Here is a 15,954-nt window from a genome sequence, read left to right on the forward strand (position 1 = left end):
GCACATCTTTGGACTGTGGGAGGAAACCGGAGCACCCGGAGGAAACCCACGCAGACACGGGGAGAATGTGCAAACTCCACACAGTCAGTCGCCTGAGGCGGGAATTGAACCCAGGTCCCTGGCACTGTGAGGCAGCAGTGCTAACCACTGTGCCACCGTGCTGCCCTTAATTAATCAATTGGGCCAGTGAGCTGAGAATCACAAGCAGTGTTCAAAGCAGATAAGTGTATGATGTTGCATTTTGTTTAGACAAAATGGGCGGCATGGTGGCACAGTGGTTAGCACTGCTGCCTCACAGCACCAGAGACCAGGGTTCAATTCCTGCCTTAGGCGACTGACTGTGTGGAGTTTGCGCATTCTCCCCATGTCTGCGTGGGTTTCCTCCGGGTGCTCCGGTTTCCTCCCACAGTCCAAAAATGTCCAGGTTAGGTGGATTGGCCATGCTAAATTGCCCATAGTGTTAGGTGAAGAGGTAAATGTAGGAGAACGGATCTGGGTGGGTTGCTCTTTGGAGAGTTGGTGTGGACGTGTTGGGCCGAAGGGCCTGTTTCCACACTGTAAGTAATCTAAATGAGGGCAGGATTTACACAATAAATGATAGGGGCTTTGGGGGTGTTCTGGCACAGACAGAAAAGGGTTGCAGGTACATGGCTCCTTGAAAGTTGTGACAAAGGCACGCTAGCCTTCATTGGTCAGAGAACCGAGTACAGGAATTGAAATGTCATGTTATAGCTGTACAAGACATTGGTAAGGTACATTTGGAGTACTATGTAAAATTCTTGTTTGTAGATTTGAAAGGGTGCAAAAAAAAATTTATAAAGATGTTACCAAGACTGGAGGACTGGAGGGCTTGAATTATACAGAGAGGCTGGATAGGCTGGGACTTCTATCCCTCAAGTGTACGAGGTTGAGGAATAGCATTATAGAGGTTTATAAAATCATGAAGTGCATAGATAAAGTGAATAGCCAAGGTCTTTTTTCAGGGTAGGGGAGTCCAAAAATAGAGGGCACAGGTTTAAAATGAGGGGAGAAAGATTTAAAAGAGACTTGAGGGGTAACTTTATCACTTAGAGTATGGTGTGTATGGAACAAGCTGCCAGAGGAGGTGGTGGAGGTGACAACATTTAAAAAACATTTGGACAGGTACATGGATAGAAAAGGTTTTGAGGGATATTAGAGTAAAAAGTGAGGTCTGCAGATGCTGGAGATCAGAGCTGAAAATGTGTTGCTGGTTAAAGCACAGCAGGTTAGGCAGCATCCAAGGAACAGGAAATTCGACGTTTTGGGCCAGAGCCCTTCATCAGGAATGAGGCTCATTCCTGATGAAGGGCTCTGGCCCGAAACGTCGAATTTCCTGTTCCTTGGATGCTGCCTAACCTGCTGTGCTTTAACCAGCAACACATTTTCAGCTTTGTGGGATATTAGCCAAACACAGGCAAATGGGAATAGTTCAGTTCAGGAAACCTGGTCAACTTGGATTCGTTGGGCTGAAGGGTCTGTATGTCTATGACTCTAAAATGTTGTCACTTGGGTTGACCTTGATTTGTAAAGTATGATTACTGAATAAAATGAATATTACAAAAAATTACATTTAGACTTTTCACAATGTATTCTAAACACATTGATATATTTTTTAAAATTCTTAGAGGTTTCCAAGCTTAAATTTGCTGAAATATATGGTCAACTTGTAATCAAAATGTGAGTTGAAACTATATTGGGAGTGAATGGGTTGAAAAAGCATGATAAAGTTTGTTAAGGGTGAAAGTAATAAAAATCCAGCAAAAGGTTTTTTTAAAATTTACTCGTGGAACATAGTCATTGCTGGCTGGCCAGAATTTATTGTCTGTTCCTAGCTGTCCTTGAGAAAGTTGTAGTGAGCTGCCTTCTTGAACTGCTACAGTCCATGTGCTGTAGATTGACCCACAGTGCCCTTAGGGAAGGAATTCCAGGATTTTGACTGAAGGAACAGCAATATATTTCCAAGGCAGGATGGTGAACTGGCCTGGAGGGGAACTTGAAGATTGTGGTGTTCCAATGTATCTAATGCCCTTGTCCTTCTAGATGGATGTGGTTGTGGATTTGGAAAATGCTGAATTTCTGCAGTGTATCTTGAAGATATTACACACTGCTGCTTCTGAAACTCAGTGGTGGAGGAAATGGACATATTTCAACTCCCCCTCCCACTCTGCCGAGGACATGAGGTCCTGGGCCTCCTTCACTGCCGCTGCCTCACCACCAGACGCCTGGAGGAAGAACGCCTCATCTTCCGCCTCGGAACACTTCAACCTTAGGGCATCAATGTGGACTTCAACAGTTTCCTCATTTCCCCTTCCCCCACCTCACCCTAGTTCCAAACTTCCAGCTCAGCACTGTCCCCATGACTTGTCCTACCTGCCTATCTCCTTTTCCACCTATCCACTTCACGCTCTCCTCCCTGACCTATCACCTTCATCCCCTCCCCCACTCACCCATTGTACTCTATGCTACTTTCTCCCCACCTCCACCCTCCTCTAGCTTATCTCTCCACGCTTCAGGGTCACAGTCTTTATTCCCGATGAAGGGCTCTTGCCCGAAACGCCGATTTTGTTGCTCCTTGCATGTTGCCTGAACTGCTGTGCTCTTCCAGCACCACTAATCCAGAATTGTGGATGTGTTGTCAATCCCACAAGCTGCTTTGTCTGAGATGGTGTCAAGGTTCTTGAGTGTTGTTGGAGCAGCATTCATCCAGGAAAGTGGAAAGTATTCCATCATACTCCTAACTTGCACCTGTACAAGGTAGACAGTCTTTGGGGAATGAGGAGGTGAGTTACCTGCCACAGTATTCCTAGACTCTGAGATGGTCTTGTGCTGGGTGGAGAGTTTAATTGAGTTTCTGGTCAATAGTAACCCCCAGGATGTTGATAGTTGTGAATTCATTATGGTAACACCATTGAATGTCAAGGGGCATGATTATATGTCTGTTATTGGAGATGGTCATTGCCTAGCATTTGTGCGGTGCAACCATAACTTGCTACTTGTCAGCCCAAGCCTAGATATTGTCCAGCTCTTCTTGCAATTGAGCATGGACTGCTTCAGTATATGAGGGGTCACCGTAATCACATAGTTTTCTATTACACACAGCCCATCGTTAGCCACTAACTCGGGCAGCACAGTTGCACAGTGGTTAGCACTGCTGCCTCACAGCACCAGAGACCCGGTTCAATTCCTGACTCAGGTGACTGACTGTGTGGAGTTTGCACATTCTCCCCGTGTCTGCGTGGGTTTCCTCCGGGTGCTCCGGTTTCCTCCCACAGTCCTAAGATGTGCAGGTCAGGTGAGTTGGCCATGCTAAATTGCCCGTAGTAATCACTGTATGGTAATGTAAAGTTTATGATTTATATATACTTTAATAAAATTAATTTCGAGTTTGATTTTTTGATTTGAATTAATGGCATTTGAGTTTCCAATTTGTCTGATGGGGTTTAATGATTAACTTGGAAGTATTTCTGTAGTCAAGGGGGGCAGTTCTTTAAAAACACAGTGTGAGAGGAAGACTTCCTGGAGAGTAATGGTTGTTATTTATAAGAGATAATTTCATTTGCAAACAAGTTGTTCAGAAGGTCAGGAAGGGATTTTGTTTTCTCTTCTTGACTTGGGGCAAAGAGGTTTTGTTTTAAGTTTCGGTATGGGCAGTACTGTCAGAGTCTTGGCTGAAGCTGGATGCATAAGATAGTTGCTCCTGAAAAAGGGAAAAGATAATTCAGCATTGGTAAAAATAGATTTCCTCAGTGTAAGGTATTTGGTGACAGTTTCAGGCCTGAAATGTTTGGTTAAAACCCTGAATGGGTTACTTGAAGCTGAAGTGTTCCCATTATTGAGGCTGATTATTTTATAACTTTCTGTGACCATCCCCACCATGAAACCATTTGCACACTTGACAATGGCCTCCGAATACCCACCTACCAGATCCAACTCCATCTTGAGTGTGAATTTATCCCGTCTGTGAGCCTTTATCAGCTTCCTGCAGCAAGCATTATGCCCTAACCCATGTCCCCGAGATTCTCCTTTATTGGCCATCATCCAAAAAGACCCAGGACAAAACAGAAGCTGCACTCCCAAACTGATAGTGCCCTACTGCTTGATAGATAAAACACCATCCCGGAAAGGCAGTGCCCCACTGGACACTTCATCCCTTTCCCTGCTTTCGTTCCAGCCTACCCAGCGATCACAGCCACCCTCCTCACCAAAGCCACAAAGATCATACTTGGGAAACTTATACAGCAGTTTAAACAACATTCATTCACAGCCATAATGTAATAAATTGAAAGCAGAAAGTACTTAGTTTGAAGTACAAAAAGAACTGAAGGTCACCTGGTATGCACTCTTCTTATGCATCCTTAAGCTAGTACTTTTCAATTCGGTAGAAGTTAATTGGGAATGACCAATTAATTTCAGCAAATTGTGCTTTTAATGAGGTGCGGATGGGCTTCCTGACATCTGCAGTCAGAAAGATTGACTGCCTTTTGAGGTTGGAGAATGTACTGTCAAGAGTTTATTCTGTTGGTGAGAATCTTATTTTTTGACTTCCACCCAATTGAATTGACCCATTTATCATTCTTCTCACCTCCTCTGAGATTGAAAAATTCCATCAAATAAGTTTATAAATGCCAAAACAGCTATAAAGTGTATATCTGATCAAGCAATGTATGTTCCATAGTTCTGCTTCATTTCATAACATTCATCATTAAAGTGATGAACAATTTAAAAACAAAATTAATACACATACTGAAACTGTAGCAGATTGATGGAAAATATACTATATCTATATTGCTAAAAAGTTTCAAGTAAAATATTCCTTTTGTTGATAATTTTATGGGTTGCTGTGTTCAATACAACAACTTGCATTTGTATAGTGTATTTGCAAAGAAAGCAGAAAAGTTTCAAAGTGATTCACAGGCATAAGGAGAAACAGTTTTTGAGTCAAAGGTGGAGAACCAATTCAAAAAACTGAATCAAAATGGTGAAATCTAAAGGAGGATTGTAAGGGGGAAGGGTATGGAGAGATGAAGGGCTTTAGTGAGAAGGGGAGGAGTTTAAAGACAGAAAACAGAAAGTGGAGCTAGTTTTGCTGTCAAGATACAATATCACCTTGCTTCCACAGTGACACCTCATTACTTTTCTCTTACCTTTATCTGTTTCTGAGCGAGATGGGGATTTGGACCTGATTTTATCTTTTGGATTTTGCTCACTTGACTGCCTTCCAGATCGAGTGCCTCTGAAAAGCAGGTTCATAAATGTTTTGGAGCGCTCCAACTTTGTTCCTTCTGGAGAAGTCTTTTGCTTCTTTTTCTTTTTCTTCTTGTCCTCTAGCAAAGTTAAAAAATGAAATTGAGAACAGATTATGCAACTAATCCTCTAAAATTATGAAATGAGAGTTTCAAATAGTGGGAGCAGACACTGGAGAATTTGCCATGGGGTCAGTTCTTGATGTCTCTGGATTATTAAAATTAGTAGCTGTAGAATCAAGGATATTGTCAAAGAATACCCTATCACAATTTTGGTGAGAATCACAATTTTGGTGTTCACATCTTATTTTAAAATTTCATATTTGATTTAATTTGATCTATTGTAGTCAAGTGTACCTAAGTACAATGAAAAGCTTTGTCTTGTGAGCAGTACAGGCAGGTCATGGCAAACAAGGACATACAGACAAATTGATTCAGAAATAAGTTTGTTTCACCTTCTTTTGGAAATCCTGACTTTAATTATGGTACAAATTCACAGGCGGTGCTACTCCTTGATATTTAGCTAAGTGGCCATTCTGCATGAGTGATCCTGGAAATTTAAGTCTAAATATAGCTGACCTCAAAAACCCAGCTTTAGAATATTATGATTCATCCGTTTGCCAAAGCAAGTAAGTCTGTCTCCGTAACTGTTTATCTGCATTTTATAATTTAATACAGACTTCAGTCTGTTCTCTCCTCCACTTGACCAACTCCCCTTACTAGTTTATTTGGAAATCCACCACCAATTCACCCAAACAACCAATTAAAACAAGATTTGGAGATGCCTGTATAATTATAACAAGGATCAACTTATTGTTGCCCTGGTGGGCACTGCAACAAGAATGAAAATGAAGAGTAGCAAAATTAGATCACTTCTTGTACATATGAAGTTTTTTTGAATTAAAGACGTACAAATTATAGTCCTTAACCATTACGTCACCTTCTTGATGACAACAGTGGGTTTTGGCTTGACAGCAGGTCTTCTGGAATCAGAAGAAATGTGGTTCTTGTGTCATTTTGTTTATGCTGGAAACCCAGCATGTAGATTCAGGCCTCATTATTAGTTTGTTTCTGGAGTCCAATCCTGTTATCACTTTTTAAATAGAGAAACTGGAAAAGAGCATCACATGGGTTTTTTTCAGTAATATTTGATAAGCTGTGTATTAAACCCTTTAATCCTACAGCTGGAAACAGTTATGTACTTGTTTTCCAAGACATTAGAAACTAAACAAGTTTACTTGAGTGGTAAGAAATTGCAGCACACTTCTGTGCAGAGGGACCTGGGTATCCTTGTGCATGAATCACAAAAGGTTGGTTTGCAGATGCAATAAGTAATAGGAAGGCAAATGGAATTTTGTCCTTCATTGCTAAAGGGATTGAGCTTAAAAAACAGGGAGGTTATGTTGTAGCTGTGTGGGGTGCTGGTGAAGCCACACCTGGAGTATTGTATGCAACTTTGCTCTCCTTGCTTGAGAAAGGATGTACTGGCACTAAAAGGTCTGCAGAGGAGGTTCACTAGGTTGATTCCGGAGTTGAGGGGCTTAGTTTATGAGGAGACACAGAGTAGACTGGGATTATATTCATTGGAATTTAGAAGAAGAGAGGATTTTATAGAAGCAGATAAAATTATGAAAGGAATAGCTAAGATAGAAGTAGAGAGGATGTTTCCACTGGCAGGTGAAACTAGGACAAGAGGGCAGACCTCAAAATTAGAGGGTGCCAGATTTAGAATTGAACTGAGAAGGAACTTCTTCACCCCAGAAGGTTGTGGATCTATGGAATTCCCTGCCCAGTGAAGTGGTTGAGTCTTCCTCAGTAAATGTTTTTAAAGCTAGCTAGATAATTTTTTGCACGGTAAAGGAATTAAGTGTCGTGGTGAGAGGGTTGATAAGTGGAGCTGAGGCCATGAAAAGATCAGCCATGATCTTATTGAATGGTGGAGCAGACTCGGGGGGCCAGATGGCCTACTCCTGCTCCTGGTTCTTATGTTCTTATGTAAACAAGTGTTCCACTACTTGCCTTTAGGAATTGGAAATCAGATTGGATTAATGATCATGGATAAGATCGTTCATACTTGCAGATAGGAGTATCATTAGAATTAGATGTGGGAAAAGCTCAACTTTTCCCATGCTTTATATTGATTAATTATCAGAGTCATATCACTGTCATTAGCATTGATATTTTTACATATATAATCTAACTTGAACATTTAAAGGAAGTGGTGTACAAGAAATATCTACAACACTGCATATAATCTTTGCCTTAATCACATCTCTTACCTTTCAGTGCTATCCTCTAAAATGTGCTCCTGAGACACATGAAATTGCAATTAGCTGGGTAAGTACAAATATCCTGCTGTAATAATCAGCGGTTGCCTACATGCAAGCCCAAATAATTGTTGTGAAGGCATAACACTGCACTGTTCTCTGATATCACTGTAATTTAACTTCCTACAGTGGACGAGGTGAAAGTGAGGACTGCAGATGCTGGAGATTAGAGTCGAGGGTGTGGTGCTGGAAGAGGATGCAGGATGATGACGGGCTTTTGCCCAATGGGTCGATTTTCCAGTTCCTTGGATGCTGCCTGACCTGCTGTGCTTTTCCAGCACCATACTCTCAATTTTCTACATGGACAGTCAGGTAAGTTCTACAGAAACTATTTCAAAGGAGATTGTCCCCTCATCTTTCCATAAACATCTTGGCCCTTCAGGACGGAGTCCAAGCTGTATCCTGAGTGTTTCCTTAAAAATCTTCCCTCAATTCCTCCCTCAGCCTCTGCGTTGAGCAACTCCCACAATATCCATCTCAACTGTTCTTGCCATCTTCAATGATTTCAGTAACTCATTTCTTTTCTTAAACATCATACTCCTATTCATGTCCATTGTCTTTACCTTGTAATAGACGGAGCTGATGGCCTAGTAATATTACCACTGGATTGTTAATCCAGAAACCCAGGTAATGTTCTGGGACCCCAGGTTTGAAACCTACCATGGCAGATGATGCAATTTGAAAGGCACCTACTCATGCATCTGTCCAGATGCATCTTACATGAATCCATGCCTGCTTCTACCACCTCTGCTGGCAATGTGTTCCAGACACCTACCACCCTCTGTGTAAAGTACTTGCCACTTGTATCCCTTAACCTTTCCACCTCTCACCTTGAAAGCGTGATCGCTCATTATTGAATCCTTCACCCTGGGAAAAAGCTGGTCTCTATCTACCCTTCATGATTCTGTAAACCTCAAATCAGGTCCCCCTCAATCTCCTTTTTTCTGATCAAAACAATCCTACCCTACTCAACCTCTCTTCATAGCTAGCACCTTCCATACCAGGCAACATCCTCATAAACCTTCTCTGCACCCTCTCCAAAGCATCCAAATCCTTTTGGTAATATAGCGACCAGAACTGTACACAATATTCTAAATGCGGCTGAACCAATGTCTTGTACAATTTTAACATGACCTGCTAGCACTTATACGCAATAACCTATCCGATGAAGGCAAGCATACCGTATGCCTTCTTGACCACATTATCCACCTGTGCAGCAACCTTCAGGGTACAACGGACCTGCACTCCCAGATCTCTCTGCTCGTCAACTTTTCCCAAGGCTCTTTCATTTACTGTATAATTTGCTCTAGAATTAGATTTGCCTAATTGCATCACCTCACATTTGTCTGGATTGAACTTCATCTGCCACTTTTGTGCCCAACTCTCCAGTCTATCTCTCCTCTATTCCTTGACGGTCCCTTATGCTTTCTGCTACTCCACCAATCTTCATGTCATCCGCAAACTTGATCATACAAACAGTGCCCTCTTCCAGATCATTTATGTATATCACAAACAACAGTGGCCCCAGCACTGATCCCTGTGGAACACCACTGGTCATCTTTCTCCATTTCGAGAAATTCCCTTCAACTACTACTCTGTCTCCTGTTGCTCAACCAGTTCTTTATCCACCTAGCTAGAACACCATACACACCATGTGACTTCGTTTTCTCTATTTGTTTACTATGGGGAATCTTATCAAACGCTTTACTAAAGTCTATGTATATGACATCAACAGCCCTTCCTTCATCTATCAACTTGGTCGCTTCCTCAAAGAACTCTATTAAGTCGGTAAGGCACGATCTCCCCCGCACAAAACCATGTTGCCTATCACAAAACCATGTTGCTTTCTTGTACAGGGGGACAACATAAGCAACTTTCCAGTCCTCTGGCACCTCACTTGTGCTTAAGGATGCCACAGAGATATCTGTAAGGGCCCCAGCTATTTCTTCTCTCACCTCCCTCAGCAACCTGGGATAGATCCCATCCAGTCCTGGGGATTTGTCCACCTTAACCTCTAGCCCAACACATCTTCCCTACTTATGTCAATGTGATCCAGACTAATCAAACTTCTAGCTTTAATCTCAATATTCATCGTGTTCCTCTCCTCAGTGAACACTGATACAAAGTAATCGTTCAGTATCTCACCCAATCTCTCAGGTTCAACACACAGCCTTCTTTCACAATTCTTTAGTGGACCAGTTGTTTCTCTTGTTACCCTCTTGCTTCTTATATAAGAATAAAAAGGCTTCGGGATTCTCCTTAATACTGCTCGCTAAAGCTATTTCATGACCCTTTTATCCTGCTTGATTCCTTGTTTAAGACTGGTCCTACTCTTCTGATATTCCTCCAGGGCCCATTCTGCTCCTAGCTGCCTGGACCTTACATACACTTCCCTTTTCCTCCTGGCTAGTTGTATGATTTCTCCTGTCATCTACAGTAAATAGACCTGGTCTATTTACCCTATCCATGCCCCTCATGATTTTATAAACCTCTACAAGGTCTCCCCTCAGCTTCCAACGCTCCAGGGAAAATAGCCCTAGCATAATCAGCATCTCACTACAGCTCAAACCCTCCAACCCTAGTAATATCCTTGTAATTTTTTTCTGAACCTTTTCAAGTTTCTCAACATAATTCTTATAGGAAAGAGATTAAAATTGCTCACAATATTCTAAAAGTGGCTTCACCAATGTCCTCTACAGCCACAGCTGATCTCCCAACTCCGATACTCAATGTTCTGACCAATAAAGGAAAACATACCAAATGTCTTGTTCACTATCCTATCTATCTGCGACTCTACTTTCAAGGAGCTATGAACCTGCACTCCAAGGTCTCTTTGTTCAGCAATACTCCCTAGGACCTTACGATCAAGTGAATAAGTCCTGCTCTGATTTGCTTTTCCAAAATTCGCATTCATCTGAATTAAACTCCATCTGCTACTTCTCAGCCCATTGGCCCATCTGATCAAGATCCTGTTGTACTCTGAGGTAACCTTCTTTGCTGTCCACTACACCTCCAATTTTGGTGTCATCTGCAAACTTACTAACTATACCTCTTATGCTCACATCCAAATCATTTATATAAATGATGAAAAGCAGTGGACCCAGCGTGAAAAGCAACCCTCCACCATCACCATGTGTCTTTTACCTTTGAGCCAGTTTTGTAACCAAATGGCTAGTTCTCCCTGTATTCCATGAGATCTAACCTTGCTAACCAGACTCCCATGAGGAGCCTTGTTGAATGTCTTACTGAAGTTTGTATAGATTACGCTCTGCCCTCACCAATCCTCTTTGTTACTTCTTCAAAAAAATTCAATCAATGTTGATCTGTAATTTTCTGAAGTTGAATTTATTACAGAATCACAGATGTCCAATTTGCAGCAATTTTCTACATATAACTAACAAGAAACATAATCTATAAAATGCTGACCTCAAAGCTAATAAAGCTAGAAATATGCATTTGATCTCTGTACAAACAAAAGTCAATGCTCAAAAAAAAACTAGTATTTCTCTTTACAGCTGCTAACTGGCCTACTATTTGTTTTCAGCATATTTTGTTTTGATTCCAGTATTCTAATTGAAATCAATTTAGAAATATATTTCATGATTCATCAGTTACTGATTTAGGCAGTTGGTAATTACTATTCAGTTAATAATTTTCCAAAATAATTAAGGCCCATTCTCTCATCTATTATTTATCAAATCTGTTTAAAAAGTCTAGGACCAAATTAGCTTTGTTTATGAACATTGGCAAAGATATGATTAACTAATAACCTAAGAGTAGAGACTCTTTAAATAGCAACAACCAAAATATAATTAAATTTTACATTCAGTTTGAAAGTGAGAAGAGTAGGTCTAAAACTATTATTTTATACTTAAGTCAGGGCAACAATGTGAACTGTCAGAAAGCAGTACTGAGCAAATCCATCCATTCTAGAGTCTTAAAAGGTGCCTAACGGAGGTAGTAGATGCATTGATATGAATTTTTCAAAAAATTTCTAAATTCTGGAACTTAACACATAAAGCTTCTTTTTTCAAGGAGAGGAAGGCAGAAGACAGGAAACTATAGGCTGCAAAAACAGATATCACTGGAAAAACTCAGCAGATCTGGCAGCATCTATGAAGAGAAATCAGAGTTAATTTGGGTCCAGTGACTCTTCCTCAGAACATAGGCCAATTAGTTTGATACCAGTCATGGGAAATGTGTTAGAATCAATCATTAAAGAAGTTATAGCTGGACAAAGTAATCAGGAAAAGTCAGCATGGTGCTGTCAAAGGCAAATCATATTAAGTCAATTTATTGTAGTTCTTTGAAGCAGTAACATGCACTGTAGAAGGAGGGAAGCCTGTAGATATACTGGACTTGGATTTCTAGAAGGTGCCTGACATTTGCTACATAAAACTTTATTGCACAAAGTAGAATCATGATGTTAGAAGTAACATATTAGCATGGATAAACGTTTGGCTGGCTGCAAGAAGCAGAGAATATGCAAAATGGGTCTTCTTCTGATTGGCAATATGTGATGAGGGGGTCCCTGCATGGGTCTTTGCTGGGACCTCAGCTGTTTACAATTTATATTCTACAGAATTCCAAGTTGTGGAGGGATCTAGGTGTATGAGTCACAAAAAATTAGTATGTAGGTACATCAAGTAATTGCAAATGCTAATGGAATACTATCCTTTATTACAAGAGGAATTGAGAATAAATGTAAGGATGCTATGCTTCACTTATTGGTGAGGCTTTATCTTGAATATTGTGTGCATTCTTGGGCTCCTTATTTAAGAAAGGATGTAAATGCATTCGATGCAGAACATGGGAGAATTACTAGATTCATAACTGGAATGAAAGTGTTGTCTCAGACAGACTGGGCTTGTTTCCACTGGCATTTGGAAGCTTGAGAGGCAACTTGATTGAATTATATGAGGTACTGTTTGGTCTTGAGAGGTCACTGCTTAAAAATTAAGATAAAGGGGAAGAGAATATTTTTACTCAGAGTCATGTGACTTTGGAACTCTCCGCTTCAAAAGGCAGTGGAGGTGTGGTCATTGAATATTTTTAAGGCACAAGTACATAGATTCTTGTTGGGCAAAAGAATAAAAAAAATTTGGATTAGCTGGCAATGTGGAATTTAAAACATAAACAGATCAGCCATGATCTTATTAGATGGCAGAGCAGGCTTGCAGATTTGAATGGTCTATTCCTGTTCATAATTCATCTGTTTGTAATTTTAAGTCAACAGAAGTTGTTTGCAACAAAAACAGAAATTGGTAGAGACACTCAGGTCTGACAGCATCTGGGAGAGAAAGCAGTCAATGTTTCGGGTTTGGTGACCCTGCTCATTTCAGATTGTCAGCATTCGCTTGCAGTTCTTTGTTTTTTGATGAGAAATCGTTTACAATTTGATTAACTTAAATTTCTGATACTTCAAAGATAGATAAATATACTTAAAAACGTTTTAAAATTGCCACAGAAACCTTTTGGAACTAAAACAACGAATCCATGATTTAGTTTATTTAAATACTCTCACCTCCAATTGTAATGTAACTCTGTGATCGACTGATTGGTTTCCTTGGTTTACTTAGGGCCAACAGCACTGCAGTTTTTGGAGAAAGCAGAAGTTCATCAGCAGAATCGCCAGTGGAGTAAGTTCTCTGTTTGATGCACATTTCTTTAAAACTCTCTGATCTAATGGCTGTCTCCTTTAAGAGAACTGTACGCCCAAGTGTCCGGCTTCGCTCTGTCACTGGCTTTCCTGTCCTTTGTTCACCTGAAATGTCAACATTCGAGGAGGGAGACAACTGGAGGTCTGTTTGTATTGCAGTCTCTATTGTATTTAGACGATTGTACTGAAGAGATTTGGAGTCCTCTGTGGAAATACATACATCTACCATGTCAGTTGAACTGTGGGTAGTGGGGAGGAAGACCTGCAAAGAATCACTCATGGAGCTCAAAGGTGTCCCAGATGAATGAGATGAAGTGGAGGAATTTATGTCTGAGCCAAAGCGCTGAGAATGATTATTTGTCACTGAAAAAACAAAATGGCACTGCAATTTAGGATTAGGAAGGGTTATTTGGAAGACTAAAGGCTGCATTGAACAGCACCTACAAAGCAAACATTTTGAATGACTTCTTTCCATGATTTTTCTTCCAAATGTTAGAGAAATATTTATAAATGTATTTTTGATTAACCTGGACACACTATTATTGCATGCTTTTTAATCAAAACACACCAAAACATTTTCCTGGATCTGTGTTTAGGATCAATAGAATACCTAGGCATAGTGAACCTCAAAGTCAGGAGGGTGACAGAACTGTGATTTTCATTACTTTAAATGCCATTGTTCATTCACAGACATGCACTCAACCCAAATGATTTTCTGACAGTTTCTATGCTTTAACAGAGCAAATCTAACCTTTTTTTTAAATTCAACATGGAATGTGGGTATTGCTGGCTGAGCCAGCATTTATTTCCCTTTACAGATGTCATGTAGCCTTCGCAAATTGGTGTAGTTAGACCCACAAAGCTGTTATGGAGGGATGTCTCATGCTTTGATCCAGCAACCAGTGAAAAACAGCACTGTTTCCAAGTCAGGATGGTGAGTGACTAGAAGAGAAAGTTGAAGGTGGTGGTGTTCCCATATGTCTGCAGGCCATTCTTCTAGATGTTTGGGTCATGGGTTTGGAAGGTGCTGTGTAAGGAGCCTTAGTGCATATTGTGGAATGGTATGCACTGCTGCCACTAAGTATCAGTGGTGGAGACAGTGAACATTTATGGGTGTGGTGCCAATCAAGCAGTCAACTTTGCCTCACGTCAAGCTTCTTGAGCACTGATGGTGCTATACTCATCTAGGCAAACAGGGAGTATTCCATCACCACTGAACATTGTGCAATCATCAGTGAACACCCCTATCTCTGGCCTTGAGATGGAAGAAAATACAGCTGAAGATCATTTAGCCCAATACACTATCATGAGGAATTCCTCCAGTGGAGTCCTAGAGCTGATCTTCTGAACCATAACCATCTTTCTTTGTACCAGGTATGATTCCTACCAGTGGTAGGGCTTTCCCAACTCCCATTGACTCTGGATTTGTTAGAGCTCCTTGACGCCACACTTTAACACTTTCCAATCTTCAAATTTATCACCAATAATATGTTAGGATGTTACCATTTATCAGAAACATAGATACAGTTACATGAATACTGTGGCCGCAGGACATGGCCAGACATTGGGAATTCCGTGGCAAGTGATTCATCCCCTAACTCCACAACTCTTTTACACCATTTATAAACCACAAGCTATAAGTATGACAGAGAATTCTTCATTGTCAGATGATGTAGCTTTAACAAAACTAAACTTGCTCAACACCATCACGGACAAAGCAACTAGCCGGAGTAAAACTCCATTAGCTGCCTTAAACATTAATTCCCTCCATCACTAGAACACTATCTTGCAATATGCATCATCTACAATAAGCAAACCGTCCAAAGCTTCTCGTAACAAACCTTCCAAACCCTTGGCCTTGACCACCTACAAGGGCAAGCACTTTCATCTAAAACTTCTCCTTCAAGTCACACATCATCCATCTTCGAGGTATCATTATTTCTTCATTATGGCTGCGTCAAAATTCTGGAACTTCCCACTCAACAGCCCAGTAGGTGTACATTCACGACACACAAGAAAACGGTGCACCACTCCCCTCAAAATGACAGTTAAGGATGTGTAATGAATACTGGCCTTGCCAATGCCACACATCCTGTGAATGAATCAGAAAAGATCTAGGAAAATCTCTTCTTGTAGTTTAATTAAATAGCACACACTCATGATTTGACCAAGTTGTAATCAGGCAAAGATTTAGAAATATTTTGCTACTTGATGCTTATTATCAATTTCCACATTGGCTTACTGGATATAATTGCAGGAGTGAATTGCCCACCCAAAGTAGAAGCTGATTTCTTTGGATTGATTTCAATGGTATGAAAGAATAGCAGACAATCCACTAGCTATGATTTTTAAAAACTGATATTTCTGGTACATTTCTTGATGTTCGGAAGTTTAGTAAACATAACTCCATTAATCAAGAAAGGAGGAAGTCAAAAGACAGGGAACAACAGGCCAGTTAGTCTGATGTCAGTCATAACAAAGTCTTTTATTAAAAAATCTTAAACTGTGCACATAGAAAATCATAGACAAAGTCAATATGGTCATTCAACAGGCAAATCATACTTGACAAATATATTAGTGTTTGGGGATGTAACTAGTAGGGTTGATATGGGGAAACTAGTGGATAGAACAAAGAACAAAGAAAATTTACAACCCAGAATAAGGCCCTTCGGCCCTTCAAGCCTGAGCTGATCCAAATATACTG

General features: G+C 40.6%; 1 protein-coding gene across 1 annotated transcript in view; it reads right to left on the minus strand.

Moving 5' to 3' along the window:
- pdzd7a (PDZ domain containing 7a) overlaps positions 1-15,954 on the minus strand; it is a 95,934-nt gene that overhangs the window by 55,143 nt on the left and 24,837 nt on the right. Inside the window, exons 7-8 of the mRNA XM_060842285.1 lie at positions 13,116-13,613; positions 5,166-5,345 (exon numbers count right to left, since the gene is read on the minus strand). Coding sequence (XP_060698268.1) covers positions 5,166-5,345; positions 13,116-13,613 — 678 coding nt within the window. The remainder of the gene's footprint in view (positions 1-5,165; positions 5,346-13,115; positions 13,614-15,954) is intronic.

This window comes from Hemiscyllium ocellatum, chromosome 22 (assembly GCF_020745735.1).
Source record: "Hemiscyllium ocellatum isolate sHemOce1 chromosome 22, sHemOce1.pat.X.cur, whole genome shotgun sequence".
NCBI lineage: Eukaryota > Metazoa > Chordata > Chondrichthyes > Orectolobiformes > Hemiscylliidae > Hemiscyllium > Hemiscyllium ocellatum.